Source organism: Aaosphaeria arxii (assembly GCF_010015735.1).
Source record: "Aaosphaeria arxii CBS 175.79 unplaced genomic scaffold BU24scaffold_3, whole genome shotgun sequence".
In the NCBI taxonomy this organism is placed as follows: Eukaryota; Fungi; Ascomycota; class Dothideomycetes; order Pleosporales; genus Aaosphaeria; species Aaosphaeria arxii.
This window is the reverse complement of record NW_022983476.1, coordinates 41371-60645: the sequence shown is the minus strand read 5'-3', so window position 1 is coordinate 60645 and position 19275 is coordinate 41371. Positions and strand designations below refer to the sequence as shown.

General features: G+C 49.1%; 8 protein-coding genes across 8 annotated transcripts; 5 read left to right on the top strand and 3 right to left on the bottom strand.

Moving 5' to 3' along the window:
* The first annotated feature begins 189 nt into the window (after window positions 1-189).
* BU24DRAFT_139045 (uncharacterized protein) lies at window positions 190-937 on the top strand. The gene has a single exon (XM_033521107.1). The coding sequence runs from the start codon at window positions 351-353 to the stop codon at window positions 771-773; it is 423 nt and encodes a 140-aa protein (XP_033385166.1). The 5' UTR covers window positions 190-350; the 3' UTR covers window positions 774-937.
* A 339-nt stretch (window positions 938-1276) lies between these two features.
* BU24DRAFT_477773 (uncharacterized protein) lies at window positions 1277-2303 on the bottom strand. Its single transcript, XM_033533007.1, has 2 exons — window positions 1661-2303; window positions 1277-1604 (listed from the first exon to the last, which is right to left on the bottom strand). Exons 1-2 carry the CDS (start codon window positions 2033-2035, stop codon window positions 1293-1295), a joined length of 687 nt encoding a protein of 228 aa, XP_033385165.1. The 5' UTR covers window positions 2036-2303; the 3' UTR covers window positions 1277-1292.
* BU24DRAFT_448641 (lytic polysaccharide monooxygenase) lies at window positions 2182-3470 on the bottom strand. The gene is made up of 5 exons (XM_033530905.1): window positions 3391-3470; window positions 3270-3330; window positions 2884-3223; window positions 2637-2832; window positions 2182-2572 (listed from the first exon to the last, which is right to left on the bottom strand). Exons 1-5 carry the CDS (start codon window positions 3452-3454, stop codon window positions 2478-2480), a joined length of 756 nt encoding a protein of 251 aa, XP_033385164.1. The 5' UTR covers window positions 3455-3470; the 3' UTR covers window positions 2182-2477.
* A 1724-nt stretch (window positions 3471-5194) lies between these two features.
* On the top strand, window positions 5195-6460 carry BU24DRAFT_440059 (Arginase/deacetylase; the record flags this gene model as incomplete). The annotated part of the gene is made up of 2 exons (XM_033530344.1): window positions 5195-6118; window positions 6420-6460. The coding sequence occupies exons 1-2, from the start codon at window positions 5239-5241 to the stop codon at window positions 6458-6460; spliced, it is 921 nt and encodes a 306-aa protein (XP_033385163.1). The 5' UTR covers window positions 5195-5238.
* Window positions 6461-7132: 672 nt separating this feature from the next.
* BU24DRAFT_366243 (uncharacterized protein) lies at window positions 7133-9975 on the top strand. The gene is made up of 5 exons (XM_033524306.1): window positions 7133-7699; window positions 7856-7984; window positions 8055-8881; window positions 8932-9190; window positions 9239-9975. Exons 1-5 carry the CDS (start codon window positions 7316-7318, stop codon window positions 9788-9790), a joined length of 2151 nt encoding a protein of 716 aa, XP_033385162.1. The 5' UTR covers window positions 7133-7315; the 3' UTR covers window positions 9791-9975.
* Window positions 9976-10179: 204 nt separating this feature from the next.
* BU24DRAFT_477765 (S-adenosyl-L-methionine-dependent methyltransferase) lies at window positions 10180-11206 on the bottom strand. Its single transcript, XM_033533006.1, has one exon. The coding sequence runs from the start codon at window positions 11106-11108 to the stop codon at window positions 10194-10196; it is 915 nt and encodes a 304-aa protein (XP_033385161.1). The 5' UTR covers window positions 11109-11206; the 3' UTR covers window positions 10180-10193.
* A 381-nt stretch (window positions 11207-11587) lies between these two features.
* BU24DRAFT_387642 (uncharacterized protein) lies at window positions 11588-14097 on the top strand. The gene is made up of 4 exons (XM_033524975.1): window positions 11588-12248; window positions 12296-12932; window positions 12981-13878; window positions 13927-14097. The coding sequence occupies exons 1-4, from the start codon at window positions 11730-11732 to the stop codon at window positions 14003-14005; spliced, it is 2133 nt and encodes a 710-aa protein (XP_033385160.1). The 5' UTR covers window positions 11588-11729; the 3' UTR covers window positions 14006-14097.
* A 185-nt stretch (window positions 14098-14282) lies between these two features.
* Window positions 14283-18401, top strand: BU24DRAFT_431789 (uncharacterized protein; the record flags this gene model as incomplete). Its single annotated transcript, XM_033529888.1, has 6 exons — window positions 14283-14294; window positions 14724-14843; window positions 15129-15300; window positions 15331-16307; window positions 16350-18019; window positions 18071-18401. 6 exons carry the CDS (start codon window positions 14283-14285, stop codon window positions 18399-18401), a joined length of 3282 nt encoding a protein of 1093 aa, XP_033385159.1.
* Window positions 18402-19275: the final 874 nt, after the last annotated feature.

The following is a 19275-nucleotide window of genomic DNA, read 5'->3' as shown; positions in this document are numbered from 1 at the left end:
CGGGGTACACCTACCGGTATTATCAGTGAAGCCATCGCAACTTCCTCTTTAGATAGGCGATACCATCCCCACACACGCACACATACATGAAGGCCCCCACGGCTCATCAAAATATTCTTCCTTTCTTCTTTCTCTCTTCACCCACTTTCAGTTGACAGACACGCAGCTGGCTCATCTTTGCCCCCTGTGATTATACATCAATTGAACTACACCTACCCCTCTACACACCTACACATCAAAACAGCTACAAACCTGTTACATCCCATCCCATCTCCGCTCCGCCCCCCCCCTTGACTCGAGCAGAAGCCGCTGATCTTTTTCTGCAGATTGTCAATCCCACCCCGAAGAAGATGTCGTCGTCTCCCCCTAGGCTTGTACCACTCGACGTAGAGGCACTCGAGGCGAGCCTAGGGTTTCCGGATCTTGAGGAGTTAGACGCTCAGTTGTTAGTGAAAAACCACGACTTGAGAATTGAGCTGGCCGCTCTGAAAGCCACTCTGGAGGAGAAGGAAGTCCTGATCAAAGAGAAGGACAGGCGAATTCAGGAAATGGAGAAGAGACTGGAGGAAAAGGACAAGCGAATTGAGGAGAAGAACGAACAGATTCAGGACAAGCATGCCTTATATCTGGCAGCTAAGTCTGAAGCAGAAAACCTGTCTCTCATCGCCACCTTAAAGCGCAAGCTGGGCGAGCTCGTCAATGAGGATTTCGAAGAGGATCAGACCCATAAGAGACTTTGTGCTGACCAGAAGCCGAACGAACATCCTTCATAACTTGGCGACGACTAATATATACTCTCGACTCTTGACTCGGTCTCTCCAAACCCCGCGCGGTTGAACGCGTCGCGCCCGACTAGATTCCCGCTCTGCCCTTTGACGATGATGATACTGTCACTCGCTTCTCTCGGCTCTCATTTTGACCTCATTGGCCATCATTACCTGCATCAAGAAACCCGGTCACACCAATAAGTTCGCCTCACTCGTCTATTCAGAGTGCGACAAAATTCCATCCCGCCAGCAATCTATAATTCCGGGGCAGCGCCGATGCCATGCGACGTCTCTCAACACCAAGGTCTAATTTTCCAGCCTACTCCTCAAACCACTTAGTATTTGGGTGTTTTAATGTCTGAGTGTCGCTGCATTTCGATGTTTCGATGTTTCGATAACATTGTAACTTCTTTGATGTTATTATTCGTAAACCGGGTAAACAATGTTTCATAATTATCTAGACATGCAGAAGCCGTGCTTACAGCTCTGCATCTGTCTGAATAAACTGTCTCATTCTGTTCTACTTCAAGATAGCCCTTGTTGTTTGCAATAAGTCTTATCGTAAGCGTTTCCTTCCACATCGAACCATCTACAAAAATGGTCGTATCGAAATGCGCACTCGCCAGTCCACCAAAGTTCCAGATCTTGCCTCAAGGCCATAGTGAAGTTACTCTTCAACGGACCAAGAAGTGATGCCCGAAATGTCGTCTGTACATTAAGTTCAGCCCCCTCGTGTGGTTGATGCAAACCGCCGATGCCGCAATTCGAGAGGGTAACTGCACTTGTATTGGCAGCGGTCGATTCTGACGAGGCAATATTGACAGTTTGGTACTTCGTCTGGTATACTCAATTAGACAAAGTTAGAAGCAAGTTATCTGATTGATAGAACATACGGGGCTCCAATTTCCATCCCATGCTAATTTTGTGTCGATGAAACTCGATGTACTGTTTTTGTCTCCATTGTACGAGTAGTGTATCTTCTCTACCCCTACAGCATTACTGTATAATGGCCTGTATGTGAATGCGACACGGACAAAACAAATGACATCGTGTGAAGTGAAAAGACTTTCGTTCGGTGCTATTGCAGAATAGATAATCTGCAACTTTGAGAGGTCCTCAAGCAGATTGGCCTGGACATTGAAGGGACAATGATACACTCGAGTGGGCTGATCAATCCATCCACTAGTGGGAGCTGCGCCAACAGTTTGTCTGGAGGACGAAAGCATAGTAACCCAAACGGCAACCCATAATTGTACCAGAAGATGCATTATAGTGAGTAGGAATACAGAATTCGGATACTTCAAATTGATAATTGGGAGTGCGAATCTGAAAGGCCCTCCTTACAAACTTAGGGTCTGACATCCAACATTTGAAAGTCCACGATCTCAGTTCATTAATATGTAGCTAATCAAAGCTTCTATTATGTGGGTGAACACGAAGTGATCCGTCGTATTCAGCCTGGCTAGATGCAGGTCTAGCCCGGAACACGAACCCCGTACTTTATAGATATGATAATCGCTTAACGGGCGTAAGCGGGCATGTATTTATAGGTCATAATCTGACTCCCTCAATTTCGAACCCTATTCAATATTCAGATTGTTCGATCAGTGCTTCAATCTCACAGAGCATCTATTCAATTGCACAGAAGTGATTTGTATTGTTATGAATTGCCATTCAAAGAGTCAACCAACGATCGGTTTCCTTGAAAATTCATCCGTTCCAAACTGGCGGGCCCGGTGGAACGTAACCAGAAACATCTTTCGCAGCGACTGGGAATGAAGTGAAGCGATATGGCACCCATAGTGCTATAACAAATCAATATAAAATAGACTGTCATCACGCTGATTATGCGAAGGAAGGGGTACATACCAGGCTCCCATAGGTCGTATGCACCCGGAAACTTCACCGTCGGTTTTGGTGTACCACCTCCCGGTCCCTTGATATCAATGTGTGCACAGCTCAGATAGAACTGTGTCGAATTAAACGTCGCGTCGTAGGGATAGATGTGCTCAACTCTCATGAGATATTTTCCTGGAGGGGTCGACTTCGGAATCGTAAAGTTCATCTCCAAGTTTATTAGCATTGCGTTTGAATTCAGAATGGAAAGTTATCCTACCGATTTCTGTCCCTGCAACGCCCATTTCCCAGCCTTGTTTGCTACATGCGCTTGTATTTTGAACCAGTCTCCATCTCCCGAATAGTCCTCCAACTCACCCGAGTCTGGCTTAGAGAGATATGCTAGGCCAGGCCCTTCGTGAAATATCTCGATATCGGTGCTTGTAAGTGTCGAAAAGAAAGCGAGATGATCGCCGGCATTGACTGTCAAAGTCTCAACGCCCCGCCCCGACGTGGCAGCCCCACGCCCACACCGAAAATTGTTGTCGTAGATGTCGAAGTATGGGTTATATTCGCCTGATCCGCATCGCTCGCATTGCGCCCACCCGGGCTCAATTTTTCTAGCCGGTTTGAGAATCATTACTGAATTACTGTGGATCATCGTACCGAATGAATTGCCATGCCTTGCTCAATGGCCCCCCATTGTGCGACACATGGGCAAAAACGTCTATTTTACTACTGATTAGCGAGTGAAAGTAAGCAACCGTTTCTTCTAACGTGGACATACAGTGCGAAAATGCTGTTGTAGCATGCAGGTACCAGACCCATAAGCACCAAAGAGTGCCTTTCATTGTTTTAGGTACTGAGTGAAAACTCACTCTTATCTCGTTCGTTCAGAGCGAGAACATATCGTTCATTTAGTCTCTTTGATGCAAGGTTAATGTGCACTGACTATTACTTGTTGCCCAGTATATGCTATTTATATCCTATCAATATATGCAAGATTAATTTATTCAACTAACATTCATGATACTTTATATAGTACGATTAGACTGGCAAAGCTTGATAGGATACCATAATACTCAGCATGCAGTGTTGTATACATGGCCTCTCATTCATCACACAGACAAATTTGAGGTTTCCCTTGTGCAATGCTTGATTTCGTCATGAGCCAAAAAGTGGGAAAAGGTAGGGAGCTTTAAAGACATAGCAGATGGCAAATGCATGTCGCAAACGTATACTTGAATCACTCCAGAATAGCAGGCTGAGTGAGAAGAACAATTTTATCTGGAGATAAAGATCACATGAAGTCACGTAGCCAACCCATCAATCCGCAATGTATCTCAAAGTTTGTGTATTACTATGGTAGCCTCCATTGACGATGGAAAGAAATCACTGTCGGTCTATCTACACGTAATTTATCTTGGGATCTTGACTGGGCTCTGGAAAACCGGGCCAAAGAACTCGCCATCAAAGTCAAGAATGGCCTGCAGAAATTCCACCAATTCCACCTCGGAAATATCTCTCTCGGCGAACTCGAGAGAGGTGATCCCACGGAGCCAACAGCTCACACTTATGCGAATGGGTGCCACTGAGGCTCGAGGGTAATCCCCAGGGCAAACGGGGGCTTGCTGGCTTCTTGTGACGGATAGCAAAGTCGTCTTCGTCTCTCTCGTAGTGGCGGGGACGAGGCAGAGCGGGCGCAGCGGACGACGAGACGATCATCGGCAGAAAAAACTGCTCAAAGGTGGGAACGGAGAGATCATTAAGCCTAGGGGGGCCCCTTCTTGAGCTCAACCTGAGGTTAGCCTTCGCCAATCTCACCCTCCTTAGAGCTTCTGAGTTAGCAGGGGTTCCTAATAGTGATGGTAATAAGAGTTAAGAGAGTGGAAGCATTAAGAGAGAAGCATTAAGAGAGAAGCATTAAGAGAGAAGCATTAAGAGAGAAGCTATTCTCCGCCCCTAATATGTAACAAGAGGAGAGATTAAATAAGAAGAGAAGAGATCAAAGATTAAACGGGATACGTCTCTGTTATCCCAGAAGGTGGTAGAGAGAAAGGGAGAAGGGGAGAGATTGGTAAAGGAAATATCTCACGTAAAAGGCAGAGGAATTTGCCAAGAAATCAAGCGAGAGAATGAAGCATGAGTAGTGGTGAAGCCCGATGAGTGGTGAAGCATGAGTGGTGTAGTATGCAGTAATAAGAAAATCTAAACATAAACAAAAACTTAATATCTCTGCTTGCCAAGTTAATAAACACAGTTTAAGGGTTAAAAAGAAGGTCCTATAGAGAAGGTTTAGAGCTACAGCATAATTGTTATTATTATCTAGTTTAACAGTTGTATTGCTGAGCTATATACGGAGTACTATTTGCAAGTGCAGGTAGAACTAACACTAGGATTGAAAAACAAAACTATTCTAACTGCCCTTAGCTCTCTTTTAATATTTTATACCGAGTACTTATAGCATTGTTTATAGCATTATGTCTTCCTTCATGTGCTTGGCAATTGGTACATTATTAAGCATACTAAACACATCACGTGACTAGTGCTGAACTTCTCTCGCGGCCTTTTCCAGTACCGTCATGGCTGCTCTTATCCCTAAGTACCTAGTCATCTGCTTGTAATACAATACAGTATGACTGCTTCATCTATCACCATCATTTTCTCTCCCTATCATGTTGGACTCCGGGACCATCGCGTTGGCGACGGACCAAACCGTATCTGCAAACTCGGCCTTATCCCACAACTCGAAGAACTCGGTGTCGAAATTCACTTCCACGAAATCGGGCCTGTCGATGACTTTGAGGGCGAAATCGGGAGAAGTTTTGAGGTCCTTCGACGAACTTCGATCGCTGTCTCACAAGCGCGATCCCAAAACTCCTTCCCACTCGTGCTCTCCGGAAACTGTATGAGTACTGTCGGTGTCGCATGCGGTCTCGGTATGAATGAGCCAGGATTCATATATTTCGACGCACATGATGATATGGATACACCTTCGACGAACTGGAATGGATATCTCGATGCAATGGGGTTGTCGATGTTGGCAGGTAAGAGTTGGCACTACCTGACGAGCACAATACCGGGTTATGGGCCGGTAAAGTATGACAAGATGTTGTATATCGGACTGAGAGACGTGACGAACGACCAGCGGAAGACGGTTCTGGATGCTGGAGCGAAAGTCATTTGGGGAAACGCGGACAAGCACGTAGACTACGCTATGGAGCTGACGCAAGCTCTCGAACAGTCTCAATTGTCACCGGCGTTAGTGCACCTCGATCTTGATGTGCTAGATGAAAGTGTTGGCAAGGTGAACGGGTTCGAGAGCAAGGGCGGGCTGTTTGAAGACGATTTGTTGAAGTGCACAAAGCTTATACCACAAAAGGCCATGCCGGTTTCGCTGACAGTGTGTTCTTTCAATCCAAACCTGGGCGATGGAGACAAGATTGCTGAGATTGGTATAAAAGCTATTATTACCTTTGTAGAATCACTGATTAGTACTGCCGTGTTGGGAATAAGTAGGTAAGGTCATAGTTCGTGATCCACTAGGTCGAATGTGAAGTGGTATTTCAATCGTTTATATGATAGCTCCCTGATACTGCCCTCATATTCTTGAAGAAAATCTTATTTGATAATCCACGACAAGCATAGATTAGCTAAGGCCACTTACCTCATTGCTTGTAATAGCGGCGCAATATAATAATGATAGTTACTGCAAGAAATGCACAATGGTTTACAGACATCACAATTCTCCAATTTCCAATCAACCATGCGGAATGTGGGTGCCTCTGTCCCAGTTCCTAATTGCTCTCTATAAAGAAAGTTTTGTGGGTCTGAAGCAGGTCAAGAAAAGGACCTAAGCACGTAGTTGAGATCTATTGGTGAATGTCGAGAACTATTGTTACACAATTAGGCATCCACTTAGGACGAGAAATTGATTGGATCAAAAGATTCAAATCTCCACTTATACTACTACTGTAGTCAACCAAATAAACTAGCTGTGTTGGCCTTCAATTGAATAAGTGCTACAACTGCAGACTTGCTTCCTAAAGCGCAGTTTGGACCATATAGCGAGAGCTAGAACGCAGTTCGACATGACGAGCATCGACAGCAGCTCCATCTATGCCTTGAAGGATTTTCCAGGGAAGGGTAGAGGTCTCGTCGCGACTCAGAATATCCCCAGAGGCACGCGAATACTTTCCGAGCAGCCAGTCGTCACAATACCCGAACAGCAACGGGACAGCGAGTGGCTGAAGGGGCACATATCCCGTCAAGTCGATTCCCTTACTGAACCCCAGCGGCAATGTTTCTTCTCGATGCACAATCTCTATCCATACCAAAATGCTGCTGAGAAGTCTCTTGGCATCATTCGAACGAATGGTCTGCCCATTGAGGCTAACGGAATCGTAGGAGGGGTTTTCCTTGAAGCCTGTCGCATCAACCACTCCTGCGATAACAATGCACAAAAACACTGGAACCAGAACATCAAGCGGCATACTGTCCATGCTTTGAGAGATATTTCCAAGGGCGAGGAGATCACAATATATTATCTCGTTCTCGATAGCAGCCGCACAATCCGCCAAAAGAAACTGCAGGAGAAGTTTGGATTCCTATGTTCCTGCACTGTGTGCTCCTTACCGATAGAACAGAGCCAGGAGAATGACAAACGATTGGAGAGAATCAAGCAGCTGGATGATCTTATCGGTCATGACGGCATGCAGATGAATTTTCAACTACGAACCCTTCGCTATGTCGATGAAATGATCTGTCTTTATAACAAACAAGGATCAGGCAACTCGGGTCTGTCCCGCGCGTACCTCGATGCGGCTCAAATTGTTATTGCCAATGGTGACTTGGCGAGAGGACGCATCTTAGCTGAGAGGGCAGTGGAAGGATGGCGAACGTCTCATGGCAGTGACAGCAAAGAGGTGGCTGAGTACAGCTTCCTTGTACAGAATCCCGCTTCGCTCCAGCTGTATGGTCTGTCTATGGAGTGGAAATCATCCATAGATCAGGTCCCACAGGGACTTGAAAGGAACGACTTTGAGGACTGGCTCTGGAGGAGGGAGAAGCCACAGAAGCTTAAACAAGATTGCAGGGTAAGCAACAAACAGAGCGGAGCAGGCAACAATGTTCCTCTACTTCCACGAAGCCAATATTCGTCCATATTCTTTTCCACAATCCATACCTTTCGCCCTTGATCCTCCTCATACTCAGCCACATACACGGATCTAATCGTTTAATCGCTATTATAGGAAGTGTCGAAAACGTCCCTTTTTCTCGATCCAGCACTTTGTGCGAACACACAACGAAAGATCAATGGAGAAATTATGCCTTGCCGCAATGAGGCGGGATTCATCTGTGCCAAATGCAAGCTGGTTCAGGCATGTCCTTTTCGCGCAGGAATTGGAAAACCTCCTGTAGTCCATTGGAATAATTGCTGACTGCAGACAGTATTGCTGCAAAGAATGCCAAACTGCCGACTGGAAGCACCATAAAGGTGTATGCAGGTCCAAATTCCTCAACGATCCCTACCTCCCCGGGTGGGTGGTAGAGAACCGCGTGCCAGCTTTTGTTTCCGGTCCGCCCCTCGCGACATTTGGCTCGCTCCAATATCTTTGGGGCAATGTTCCTGCTGTGGATATCCTCAAGATCAAAGACAACGAAGGTGAGGAAGTGATCATGGGGCGAGATGTTGCCTTGCTCTTCGCAGCCTCGGGCGACTTGCGCAATGTTGTGAAGACTATAGTTGGACTCCCTAGAACCTTCGCTGGTAACTGCACAGTTGTTCTGAATGACATGAACACTGTCATCACCGCACGAAACGCCATGCTATTGTTAGTAGCTCTTCATTTCGAGCCCGAAATTGCTGCTCCCGTAATGCTTCATCTCTGGTACTCGGCAATGATCCCGGAGCCAATTTTCCAAGCGCTACGTAACGGCGTTTTGACACTCATCCAAGATGTGTGTACCAAGATCAAAGATAAGCCTCCACAGTCACTTCAGGCAAAAACGTTCGATCTTGGCGGAAGGACATTACGCCTGTTGCTCAAGCAGCAGGAGTGGATGGCCTTTGCAAACATGTTTAGAGTACCGGTAGGATTGGACGCAAATCAAGCTCAGTCAATCCGCCGCGCGGTCACTCTGGCTAGAGTGGATCATGTAGATCGCCATATCTATAAAATGTCGCCTGGTCGCCGCGCCGGAGCAATGGACTTTCGCCAACATGGTGTTTTGCTACCATTTGGCGCATCACGCAAGGACTTTACTGTGCCAAATCCGTTAGTATCTCCCCAATACTTCAGATCGAGTCGCTAATAATCCAACACAGTACATTCTTCAATGCACAAGGCCAATGGCCTATGAAAGATGATGCCGATCCTCTCGATGATTGGTCCTACGACGAGTACATCAAGAGCCTCAGGATAGCCAGGAACGATGTGTACGGGGCCTTCTTCTTCTATCTGCGCGACCTCCTGCTTGAATTTTGTACACGTGTCCACTCTGTTAGTGTGTCGTTCCAGCTTTTGGCTGTTAATGCTGTTGATCTGCCGCGCTATCTCAACTCTCAGCAGTTCGACCGCATCGAAGTATGTTACCAGCAGAAAGATTTCAGCAAAGCATCTAACGCAACTCAGGTTTCGAACATATGTGATCGTGGTTACCTGGGTCCCTCCACCACACTCGCCACTTTCTCTTCGATGTTGAAGGCGAAGTCTAAAAGTCCCCGGGCCACGCTTCTCATGCTATTCTTAAATGCTGTCCGCGAAGAAGAAAGGTACTGCGGAGGCGCTTTCAATACGAAGACAACAGCACTTTTCAACCGTGTTGTCAGGGAATACCTTGACGTCGAACAAACTCTGATCGACGCTATCATGGGAAAAGGGGATATGAGTAGCTTCAAACACATGCTATCCCCAGATTTCTACCTGGTCACAGGACTTTTAGATCTATGTGGCGACTTCGATACGTATTTCAAAAGATTTCTGGATCAAGTGGGGTCAGAGAAGGGCATCTCTATGTCAGACGTGGCTCGCCAACATGGGGTGAGGATCAAGTCAGAAAACACAATCATGGAGCTCTGGCCCTACCGTCTCACAGAGTCTATGACCAAGGAAGAGGTCATGCTCCTACTCGCAGAGGGCACAACTGGTCACGAACGTTATATGGAGTTTGAAAGGTGTAATTGATCCTGAACGATTACGCGGCCCCTTCAGGAAGGAATGAAAAGTGTGATCTACAATTGCCTCTGTTTCCAGAATTGTTAAAGGACTAGGTGAAATGGTTTTATCATAATAGTGAAATACCTTCGTTCATGAAAAATGTAACTTAACCCGGTAGCGCAGTGATATAATATGCAGCAATTGCTAACGACGGATGTAATTGTCACATACTTTATGTCTCCCTGTGTTACGAGTAGGGGTTCTTCCCGGTCAATACTAAATCGGGTTCGGTGAAAAATGGCTCGTAATTCAATGAAGTACTTTATACGCCGGCTGCGCGCTCGTTGGACTTTGATCGTAGAACTCGCTGTTGCTACATGAAAGCACTTACCCTTGCTGGTTCGCAAAACAGAAATTAGGGTTGTGGCAATCATATCTTCTTCTTTACAACGAGGAGGGCGCCTCGGACACTACCCTTTACCCTTTCGTGTCCCTTTTCTACACCGGCCTGCTGTAACAACTGTTCAATCTCTCTCCGAAGCACAGCTAATACATCCTTGCTGGTGCCAACAAGTTCTGGATTGGCCTGGCGCCAGCGAGTTACTGGGCTTGCCGTGGACATGATTCTCTCCAGTGTGTCCATGTCTATGTCTGAATTGCCCGCGTAGTATTCTTTATTATCTTCTTTACGAACAAATTTGCTTTCATCAAACTCGGATACCGGCTGAGCAAGCGTCCAGGGAAGCTCGAGATCGCGATAGCGGCTTCTTGTAAGAAGGTTGCCTCGAGCATAGTAGGGCCGAAGGTACTCGAATCGGTGCTTGTCTAAAGCAGCTTGAACTGCTTCTGCGTTCGGCATATCTGGGTGTGCGCTGACTTCTCCCGACATCCATAAGATAACACTTCCTCCTGGCCTCAAGATACGAGCAGCGCTTTCCCAGAAGCGTGGCATGTCAAACCAGTGAGCAGCATTTGCCGCTGTGATCAAGTCCACACTATTCGATTCAATTGGAGAAGAGAGATTACTACCCAGCTCTTCGGCCGTAGAGATCTCATAACGGATTGGGATGGCATTCATAGTTTCGCCTCCGAGTGAAATAGCAGTTTGAATCATTCCCTGAGACGGATCAAGCCCAACTACTGTGGAGAAGTGTTGTGCCAATGTGCGGGCAACATTGCCAGGCCCGGTTCCAACGTCAACGAGAACATTGTTCTGCCCGCCGGTTGCTGAGTGAAAATCTAGAACCGTTTTATATAGATTAGGGTGATAATCTCGACGGGCGCTGGCGTACGCATTGCCTTGTTTACGATCGTAGGAACTGAATGTCTGCTCTGTCGACGCCATCGTCGGAGGACCAGAGAGCTTTTGCGAAGTCGGAAATAAAAACGTTTTTAGTAGCAGAGAATTGTCGCAATCTAATCAATGCAGGTGTAATACTGAATATGGGTGATGGAAGTATCTACTTAGGCCCTCCAAGTTCTTGAAAAGTTTTCTAGGAAAAGCCCGTGGTATCCACAGCCCTACTAGATTAGGAAAAGTAAGGAACAAGATTCTTCCATTTTTGAGGTCAACCACTCTAATTGTTCATTTGTTCGGTTAGTAATGACTTTGGATAAAATAAATATACATATTTACATATAGTCGTACGCGTATATAAGACAGAGGTTGTTTTGTCGAACTAGATGTGATGTAATTGTCACAAGCCAAAAAAGGCTCTGACCTAACTTCCATATCAGGACTAGCGAATTCAATGCCCCATGGGGTTTGAGCCGAGGCCGCTTTGTCACTCACATGAAGAAGCTCTACCATTACTACTACTGACTCTAGCTTGTGTCAACACCATGAGACGACCGAATCGCTGTACTTTGAAATAATCCTCTGCTGCGCCCAGACCTAACAAATACCATCCTCAATCGACTCACAGAAACTACTACTCAACCCCGAATGCCCCTCCCGCGGTGAACCATGGCCGTGCTGTCGAAGCCTTCGACATTCCGCCCCTCCAGCCAGTCCGTGAAAGCCATACTGAACGACCTCACGTCGCGCTACCTCCAGCACCGCACGCGCATCTCGCGCGCCGTCTATCTCACGCTCTTCGTCGCCCTCATCAACCGCATCCGCAACGCGATCGCCGAGCAGAAGGCCGCCTCGCAGCGACAGGCCGAACTGCGGTCGAAGAACGTAGGGACAGGTTCGACGGAGGGCGAGGCAACGTCGCGCAAGAAGGTCGAGCTGAATCGCGAGTTCTTCAAGAACCTGCTGAGGCTGCTGAAGATCGTCATACCGGGATGGCGGAGCAAGGAGTTTAGGCTGTTGATCAGCCACAGCATCTTCCTGGTGCTGAGGACGATGATCAGCTTGTATGTTGCCGAGCTGGATGGAAAGCTCGTCAGCAATCTTGTGAGGGGAAAGGGCCGGGACTTCTTGACGGGATTGGTGTGGTGGATGGCGGTCGCTGTACCGGCGACGTTCACCAACTCAATGGTAGGGATTGAAAATGGTGAAGACGGAAGTATGCTAACGAGATGCAGCTGTCGTACCACCAGTGCAAATTGTCACTGCAGTACCGGACGCGCCTGACGCACTACATCCACAGCAGATATCTCTCCCACATGACCTTCTACACCCTCTCAGCGCTCGATGATCGGATCAAGAATGCGGACCAGCTCATCACGGTCGACGTCGCCAAGTTCTCGAACAGCTTGGCCGAGCTGTATTCCAACATTGCGAAGCCGGTGCTCGACATGGTCATCTACAACTACTCATTGTCGCGGAATGTCGGAGGCGAGGGCCTGTTCTTCATGAGTCTGCTCGTTCAGCTGTCGGCGAACGTTATGAGGGCGCTGACGCCGCCCTTTGGCAGATACGTCGCGGACGAGGCGAGATTGGAGGGAGAATTCAGATTCCAGCATTCGAGGTTGATCGACTACAGCGAGGAAGTGGCGCTGTATCACGGTCACGAGGCAGAGAAGGACACACTGGACAAGGGTTATTTCACGCTCATCAAACACGTTAATCGAATCCTGAGGCGGAGATTCTACCACGGAGTCATGGAGGACTTTGTCATCAAGTACTTCTGGGGCGCATTGGGGCTCTTGCTCTGCAGTGTGCCGGTGTTCTTCAAAGTCCCCGGCGTCGAAGGCAAGAGTATGGGAGACAGGACTGAAAGTGAGTTTGATTGTGATGACAATGATTCGAAGCTAACGGCCATCCCAGGCTTCGTGACTAACCGCCGAATGCTCCTCATGTCTTCTGACGCTTTTGGACGTGTCATGTTTTCATACAAGGAGATTACTGAACTCGCGGGTTATACATCTCGCGTCTCTACCCTGCTAGATGTGATTGACGACATTCAAGCAGGGCACTTCGAGAAGAAGCTCGTATCATCTGCCGACACAGAAGAAAATGCGGCCGTGCTGCGCGGTCGCGGCGAGGTCACCGAGGGCCCCGACATCGAATTCCGCGACGTACCCATTGTATCTCCAAACGGAGACGTGCTCGTCCGAAAGTTGAGCTTCACGGTCAAGCCGGGAGATCACCTGCTCATTGTCGGGCCTAACGGATGCGGCAAGTCGAGTCTCTTTCGAATCCTAGGCGGACTCTGGCCAGTTTACGGTGGCAATGTTCGAAAGCCTCCATTCGAGGACATCTTCTACATCCCCCAGAGACCGTACCTCTCCCGGGGCTCACTTCGTCAACAGATCATCTATCCCGACTCATTGAGGGAGATGCGCGATAAGGGTATCACGGACTCTGATTTGTACAACATTCTATCAATCGTCGAAATCGAATCCATCGTCGATCGTCCGGGCGGCTGGGATGCCGAGCAGGAATGGACCGACGTACTTTCGGGAGGTCTCCAACAGAGAGTCGCAATGGCAAGGCTGTTCTATCACGCACCAAAGTATGCGATATTGGATGAGTGTACATCGAGTGTGACATTAGAGATCGAGCGCGTCATGTACGACGAGGCAAAGCGACTGGGAATTACGCTCATGACTGTATCCCATCGCAGGTCGCTCTGGAAGTATCACAGCAAGATTCTGCAGTTCGATGGACAGGGTGGATTTGTCTTCACCAAGCTAGACGCCGAAAGAAGATTAGAACTGGAAGAGTAAGTTGCTTCATATCCCTTGACACGATGTGTACTGATTGAATACAGTGAGAGAGAAGAACTCGAGCTGCAGCTCAGAGCTGTACCAGACATCGAAGAGCGCATCGCCGAATTGACGAGCTCTTGAGCGTCAGGACTGTAGCAGCTTATTTTATAACTCTACCGAATACACATGTATCAGTATTTGTTCCGTCACACGATATACGGACTACGAATCGGTAATTTTTTTCTATAGTAGCTCGCTTGGTAGATTAGAGCAAGAGGAAAGCCTGAGGTGGATGCATTTGGAAATATCATTAGATGCTACCGTACTATTCAAAATCTCTGATATCAATTGACCATATAATTTCTTGTAACAATTTGCATTATTTCAAGAGATGCCTTTGATATTTGACGCTCGGACCATGAGTTCACTCGTGAGCTTGGCGAGGCGACAACACTGCGCGTCTACTCCGACCTCATCTCGAATGTTTTCCTCCCCTTTACACGCATCCCACGACTTCGGCGCCTTCCACGCTGTCGATGCGAACAGTCACGAGGGGTCATCGTTCTGCGAGTAGCTTGCTGCTTCTTGTTATGTGTGCATTTCTTCGCAATATACCCAAGTTTCCTTTTGTTTTTGTTGGAGCTTGACCCCCGCTATTTCTCCTGCCATACCTGTGGATTTACCTATAGCTAGGTATAGCTCTATCGAGGACTCGCGGCACCGTTCAGTGCTACGGGTGCTTAGCAATATCACGGCATCTGCATAGCTCGCAATCGCTGTCACTGAGTGAACCCCCTCGAGCGATCGTTTCGAAAAGCACCGCCATCACACTCCAATGGCGGAATACAAAGTTGGACAGACGGTAGAGACAACCGATGGCCGTAGGGCTATCATTCGGTATTCTGGGGAGATACATGTAGCGGAAGGACATTTCTTGGGAATCGAGCTTCCTACAGCTACTGGAAAGAACGATGGATCTGTCAAGGGGGAAAGATATTTCCAATGTCCACCAGGACATGGATTGTTTGTTCGACCCGCTGGTATTGACAGAATCATCTCACAGCCTGCTCCTAAACCAATGCCTAGGCCACCCTCTAGAACTCCATCGTCACCTATAAAGCCACCATCGCGAGCTCCGTCGTCACCTATCAAGCCTCCTCCCCGGACCGCTGCGTCTCCCGCACCGCCGAAACCTCCTTCCAGAACCGCCGCATCTCCTGCTCCCAGACCGACGTCCAGACCGTCGTCGGTGATAGCTTCGAAGACGGCCACACCCGCCAGTAGGACGGCCACAACGAAAGCTTCTCGCACTTCGAGTATAGGTGCCGCAACACCCAAGCTGTCCTCGCGAACTTCAATGGGCCCCCCGTCAAATCGCCTATCCGTCACCTCGCCCCCTGCGACTTCGTCCACCCGACCATTGGCTCGCAAGTCCAGTATATCGTCCGTTTCCACCGCGTCGGCAGCTAACCGATTGTCTCGACCCTCAATTGGCGGAGCAAGGACCGTCTCTACCTCGTCGACTGCATCCCCATCGAGCAAGACCTCGCGAGACCCCGCCGTGGACAATCTAGAAACAAAGATTAAGCATTTAGAGAAACAGCGTGCAGAAGACAGGGAGAAATTGAAGCTATTAGACCAAACCAAGGCGGAGAAGGATAAATTCGAGACGATCATTCAAAAGCTACAAGGAAAATGTCAAACCTTTCACCAGGAGAACACCGAGCTGAAGGCAAAGGCCAAGGAGACGGCAAGTGAACTGGACCGCCTTCAGAACAGCGAGGCCGAGGCGGAATCAATATTGGAGCTGGCGACACTGGATCGGGAGATGGCAGAAGAGCGTGCCGAGCAGGCAGAGGCCGACCTGGAAAGTTTGAGAAAACGCTTAGAAGAGCAAGAGCTGGAGATTGAGATTCTCAACTCGGAGCGGGAATTGTTGACCGAGAACATGTCGGACGAGGCGAAGGAGGCTGCTGGCTACTATCATCTCCAGAACGAGCGCGACCGACTACGCGATGCTCTGCTCATGTTGAAAGATCTGACCGAGGGCACCGAAATAGAGTTGAGGGCACGGATCAAGGAACTGGAAGACGACCAGTCCCAGGCCGAGCAGATCCTCACCGAGCGAGACGAGTTCAAGGAAGACCTCGCCCAGAAGGACTCCATCATCGAGAATCTACGCCAGCAGCTCGATGCCGCCAACGAATGCGAGGAAATGATCGAAGAACTCTCGGCCCAGAACCACGACTTTAAGCAGCAACTCGCGGACAAGGATATGGTTATCGAGGATCTGGAGAGCCTGAAGGAGCTCAACGACGAGTTGGAGGCTCACCATTTAGAGCAAGCCCAAGAGCTGCGCGCCGAGGTCGAGACAAAGGACACCGAGCTGGCCGAACAAGCTCAAAAGATCATCCAGCAGGATGCAAGCATCGCGGACCAAGAAGTCCTGATCACCAAATTCCGAGACCTCGTCGTGGATCTGCAGTCGAAGATGTCCAACGTCGAGTCTTCCAAGATGATGAGCGACGAGCAGGCCAAGGACGTCACGAACCGATTCGACGAGATCATGGAGATGAACAGACAGCTGCGCACGGCCAATCTCGAATCCATCGGCAAGGACATTAAATCGAATCTCAAGCAATTGGAAGCCGAGGAAGCCAGCGAGGAGCTCGCCATTGTTCGACACTACCTCGTCGACAGCCAGGACACGTACCAGAATGATTCACTAGGCGCCTACTTCCGAGCGAAACGTATCGCGTACAAAGCGCGCATGCTTTCCAAGTTCATGAAAGACTACGACGTCAAGTACTTCGACACCGTCGCCCGCAACGACCCCATCACGAACCTGCAGCGGGTCCTCACGATGCACCAGCTCGACGTCCTCGAGTTCAAGGCAGAACAATTCTGGGCAGCCATCAAATCTGCCACGTTGGAACAGTTCATGGCATTCGGGCCCGCACACCGCGAGCTGGACACGATCGAGAAGATCATAGATCGCTTCCTGGATCTGTTCAGCAAGGACGAAGCCAAGTATGACGAAATCTCCGACTCCATCCGCCGTTCTAACCACATCCTGACCGGCATCTCGCTGGACTACCAGGAGACGCTCGAGACCCGGCCGGATAACGAGTTGATCTACCGCGTCTCGAGCATGCGCGCTCACTTCGATCTCATCAAGAACTCTTTTGAGGCCATCGTCGTACTCGTCAAGAAGATGCAAAGTGCGGACGATGAACAGAATGACGGCGTGGACGACTTCCTCGTCACCATGAGCCACACTGCGAAGATCTCCTCGGAAGGATTCTTCGCGGCCCTCAAGACAGCCCGAACGTTGGAGAACCGCCGCAACGACGGGCTCTATCCCAAGTTCTCCGAGGGATCGGACGAGGTGATTGAGCAAGAAGAGTTCCTGAAGCGCACCGCCCAGTCGTCTCTAGCATTCGCCAGGGACTTGATCCAGGGCATCACACCCGAGGAGGAATTGGAAGAGTCCCTGGGGAGCGAACTCCGCTCGCTGCTACGGACCCTAAAGAGCAAGCACTTCCCCGAAGACGAAATCCTGCGCCTCGACAGCATCCAGTCCATGTTGAAGTCGTGGACCGAGCACGCCTCCGTGTTGATGAACAATGTCGAGATCGAGATCGCCCCCGCGCCATGGATCGTCAAGGCCGAGAATATCAAGCTTGCCAAGGAGCGCACCGTGGAGACGGAGCGGAAGTTCCGAGACCTCACCGACGAACATCAGTCGACGTTGCTGCAATTCCGCGAGCGTGAGCAGGAGATTGAGACGAAGGAGTTGGAGATTGAACATCTAAAGGCCAAGCATCGGGAGGCGACATCAAAGGTCGCAGACTTTAATCTACTCCAAGTCGAACTCAATGCTGCGCGCGAAGATAGGGACCGCCTCGAAGTCGCCGCCAAGCAGCAACGCGCTACCATCGAACGTCTAGAGGACAGGCTTGTCGCCATGGAACATCTGGAGCCCGTGGAGCGTGCCGATCCATCTGCTGGATCCGTGGCAGATCACGACGTTCCAATCACGCGAGCGCAAGCCTCAACAGCCTTCGTCCCTCTCGTACAGGCCCTTCAAGAAGAAAACCAATGGCTGCGTCGTAGGGAACATAATAAAAGAATGGACGAGAGTCTGAAGATCTTGTCGGTGATGAATCTTGATCGTCAAGCTTCACAAGCACAGAAGCAGTCGAGGAAGGCTCAGGATCTGGCAGACGAGATGCTCGCCATGGCGTTGTATCTCGGGGAGCCTTCAGAGCCCGATTCCATCGAACCGACCGAAGGAACAGCCGAAAAGTCTGCACATACAGAATCAGAAGAACCGAGACCCCCGAGGAAGCGCACACCAGGTCCGATTCTCCTTGCACCCATTTCCACGAGCCTCAAATGGGCGCCCATGTCATCCAATCCCATGTACATCTACGAAGACTTGGAAGATCTCAGCTTCATCGATCTATCGCCCGTGGAGGAAGAGTTCAGCGAGGCTGTTCTCGATAGCCATCTCAACCGCATCATGTCACTTTGAAATCTGATCACACAGCAGAACGGGCGAGTCCGCCCCTTATTTAGACTTTGATTCTGGCTCATACTAGCACTATACCCCGGTCGTGGACTCAAATAGATAATTCATCCAGTCTTCATGCTTTGGATCTGCTCAGCCTCCCTCTTCTTGAGGTCACCCTCCATGTGACTCTCTCCACCATCTTCTTCAACGCGTGAAAGTGGTGTTCCTCTGTGTGATTCTGCAGCGGCCGACTGTGGCTTGCCCAGGGTAATAGTCGACGTTTTCCATAGACCCGGACCGCCTCGTTTCGCACCGACGGCATGCGTGAACTCGGCCTCGTGACATGATGGTCAGACGCAGGCATAGGGGCGAAGTGGATGTGCTGCGGTGCGGTTGGGTTGTTAGTGGTGGGAAGCATTGTGAATATCTTGACGAAGGTGATGAAACGGTAGGTTGATGTTTCAGGAGCATGGTTGGCTGTTGAGTCTTTAAGTACCGGAACCTAGTCGTGTGGCGCTTCTGGCATTGTTTCAGCGGAGAGGTGAATGCCTAATTACGGATGCTTTGGGGGATGAAAGGAATTGTGTAGTTAGGTTTGTTTTCTCTTTGTTTTCTTGCACGAGTATTCATCGAAAGGACATTGTCTATTGGAGTTTATTACCATGACAGTCTAAGTTTGTCATGGTAATGGGCACGCTGGACGATTTATCACAATACATCAAGACTGTCATATCAGAGCACAGTTTATAGCCACAAAGATTTGATTTTCATTCGTCCATCCTAACCGCGCGATATCGTGTACGTTGATTCCTGAGAATTCGTTTCCATGCCGAGATGTGTACCGAGATATGTAGTCTTCCCGAGCCCAAACGTTTGGCGTTGACGTTGGCGATGT

Excerpts from the sequence above, each read along its gene's own strand:
- BU24DRAFT_139045 (XM_033521107.1), top strand. The coding sequence starts at position 351 with ATGTCGTCGTCTCCCCCTAGGCTTGTACCACTCGACGTAGAGGCACTC.
- BU24DRAFT_477773 (XM_033533007.1), bottom strand. The coding sequence starts at position 2,035 with ATGCATCTTCTGGTACAATTATGGGTTGCCGTTTGGGTTACTATGCTT. Across the intron at positions 1,605-1,660 it reads GGGATGGAAATTGGAGCCCC|ACGAAGTACCAAACTGTCAA; the intron begins GTATGTTCTATC and ends TGAGTATACCAG.
- BU24DRAFT_448641 (XM_033530905.1), bottom strand. The coding sequence starts at position 3,454 with ATGAAAGGCACTCTTTGGTGCTTATGGGTCTGGTACCTGCATGCTACA. Across the intron at positions 3,224-3,269 it reads AAGGCATGGCAATTCATTCG|AAAAATTGAGCCCGGGTGGG; the intron begins GTACGATGATCC and ends CAAACCGGCTAG. Across the intron at positions 2,573-2,636 it reads ATACGACCTATGGGAGCCTG|CACTATGGGTGCCATATCGC; the intron begins GTATGTACCCCT and ends GATTTGTTATAG.
- BU24DRAFT_366243 (XM_033524306.1), top strand. The coding sequence starts at position 7,316 with ATGCAGATGAATTTTCAACTACGAACCCTTCGCTATGTCGATGAAATG. Across the intron at positions 7,700-7,855 it reads AGCTTAAACAAGATTGCAGG|GAAGTGTCGAAAACGTCCCT; the intron begins GTAAGCAACAAA and ends TCGCTATTATAG. Across the intron at positions 8,882-8,931 it reads GACTTTACTGTGCCAAATCC|TACATTCTTCAATGCACAAG; the intron begins GTTAGTATCTCC and ends AATCCAACACAG.
- BU24DRAFT_477765 (XM_033533006.1), bottom strand. The coding sequence starts at position 11,108 with ATGGCGTCGACAGAGCAGACATTCAGTTCCTACGATCGTAAACAAGGC.
- BU24DRAFT_387642 (XM_033524975.1), top strand. The coding sequence starts at position 11,730 with ATGGCCGTGCTGTCGAAGCCTTCGACATTCCGCCCCTCCAGCCAGTCC. Across the intron at positions 12,249-12,295 it reads CGACGTTCACCAACTCAATG|CTGTCGTACCACCAGTGCAA; the intron begins GTAGGGATTGAA and ends AACGAGATGCAG. Across the intron at positions 13,879-13,926 it reads AGAAGATTAGAACTGGAAGA|TGAGAGAGAAGAACTCGAGC; the intron begins GTAAGTTGCTTC and ends GATTGAATACAG.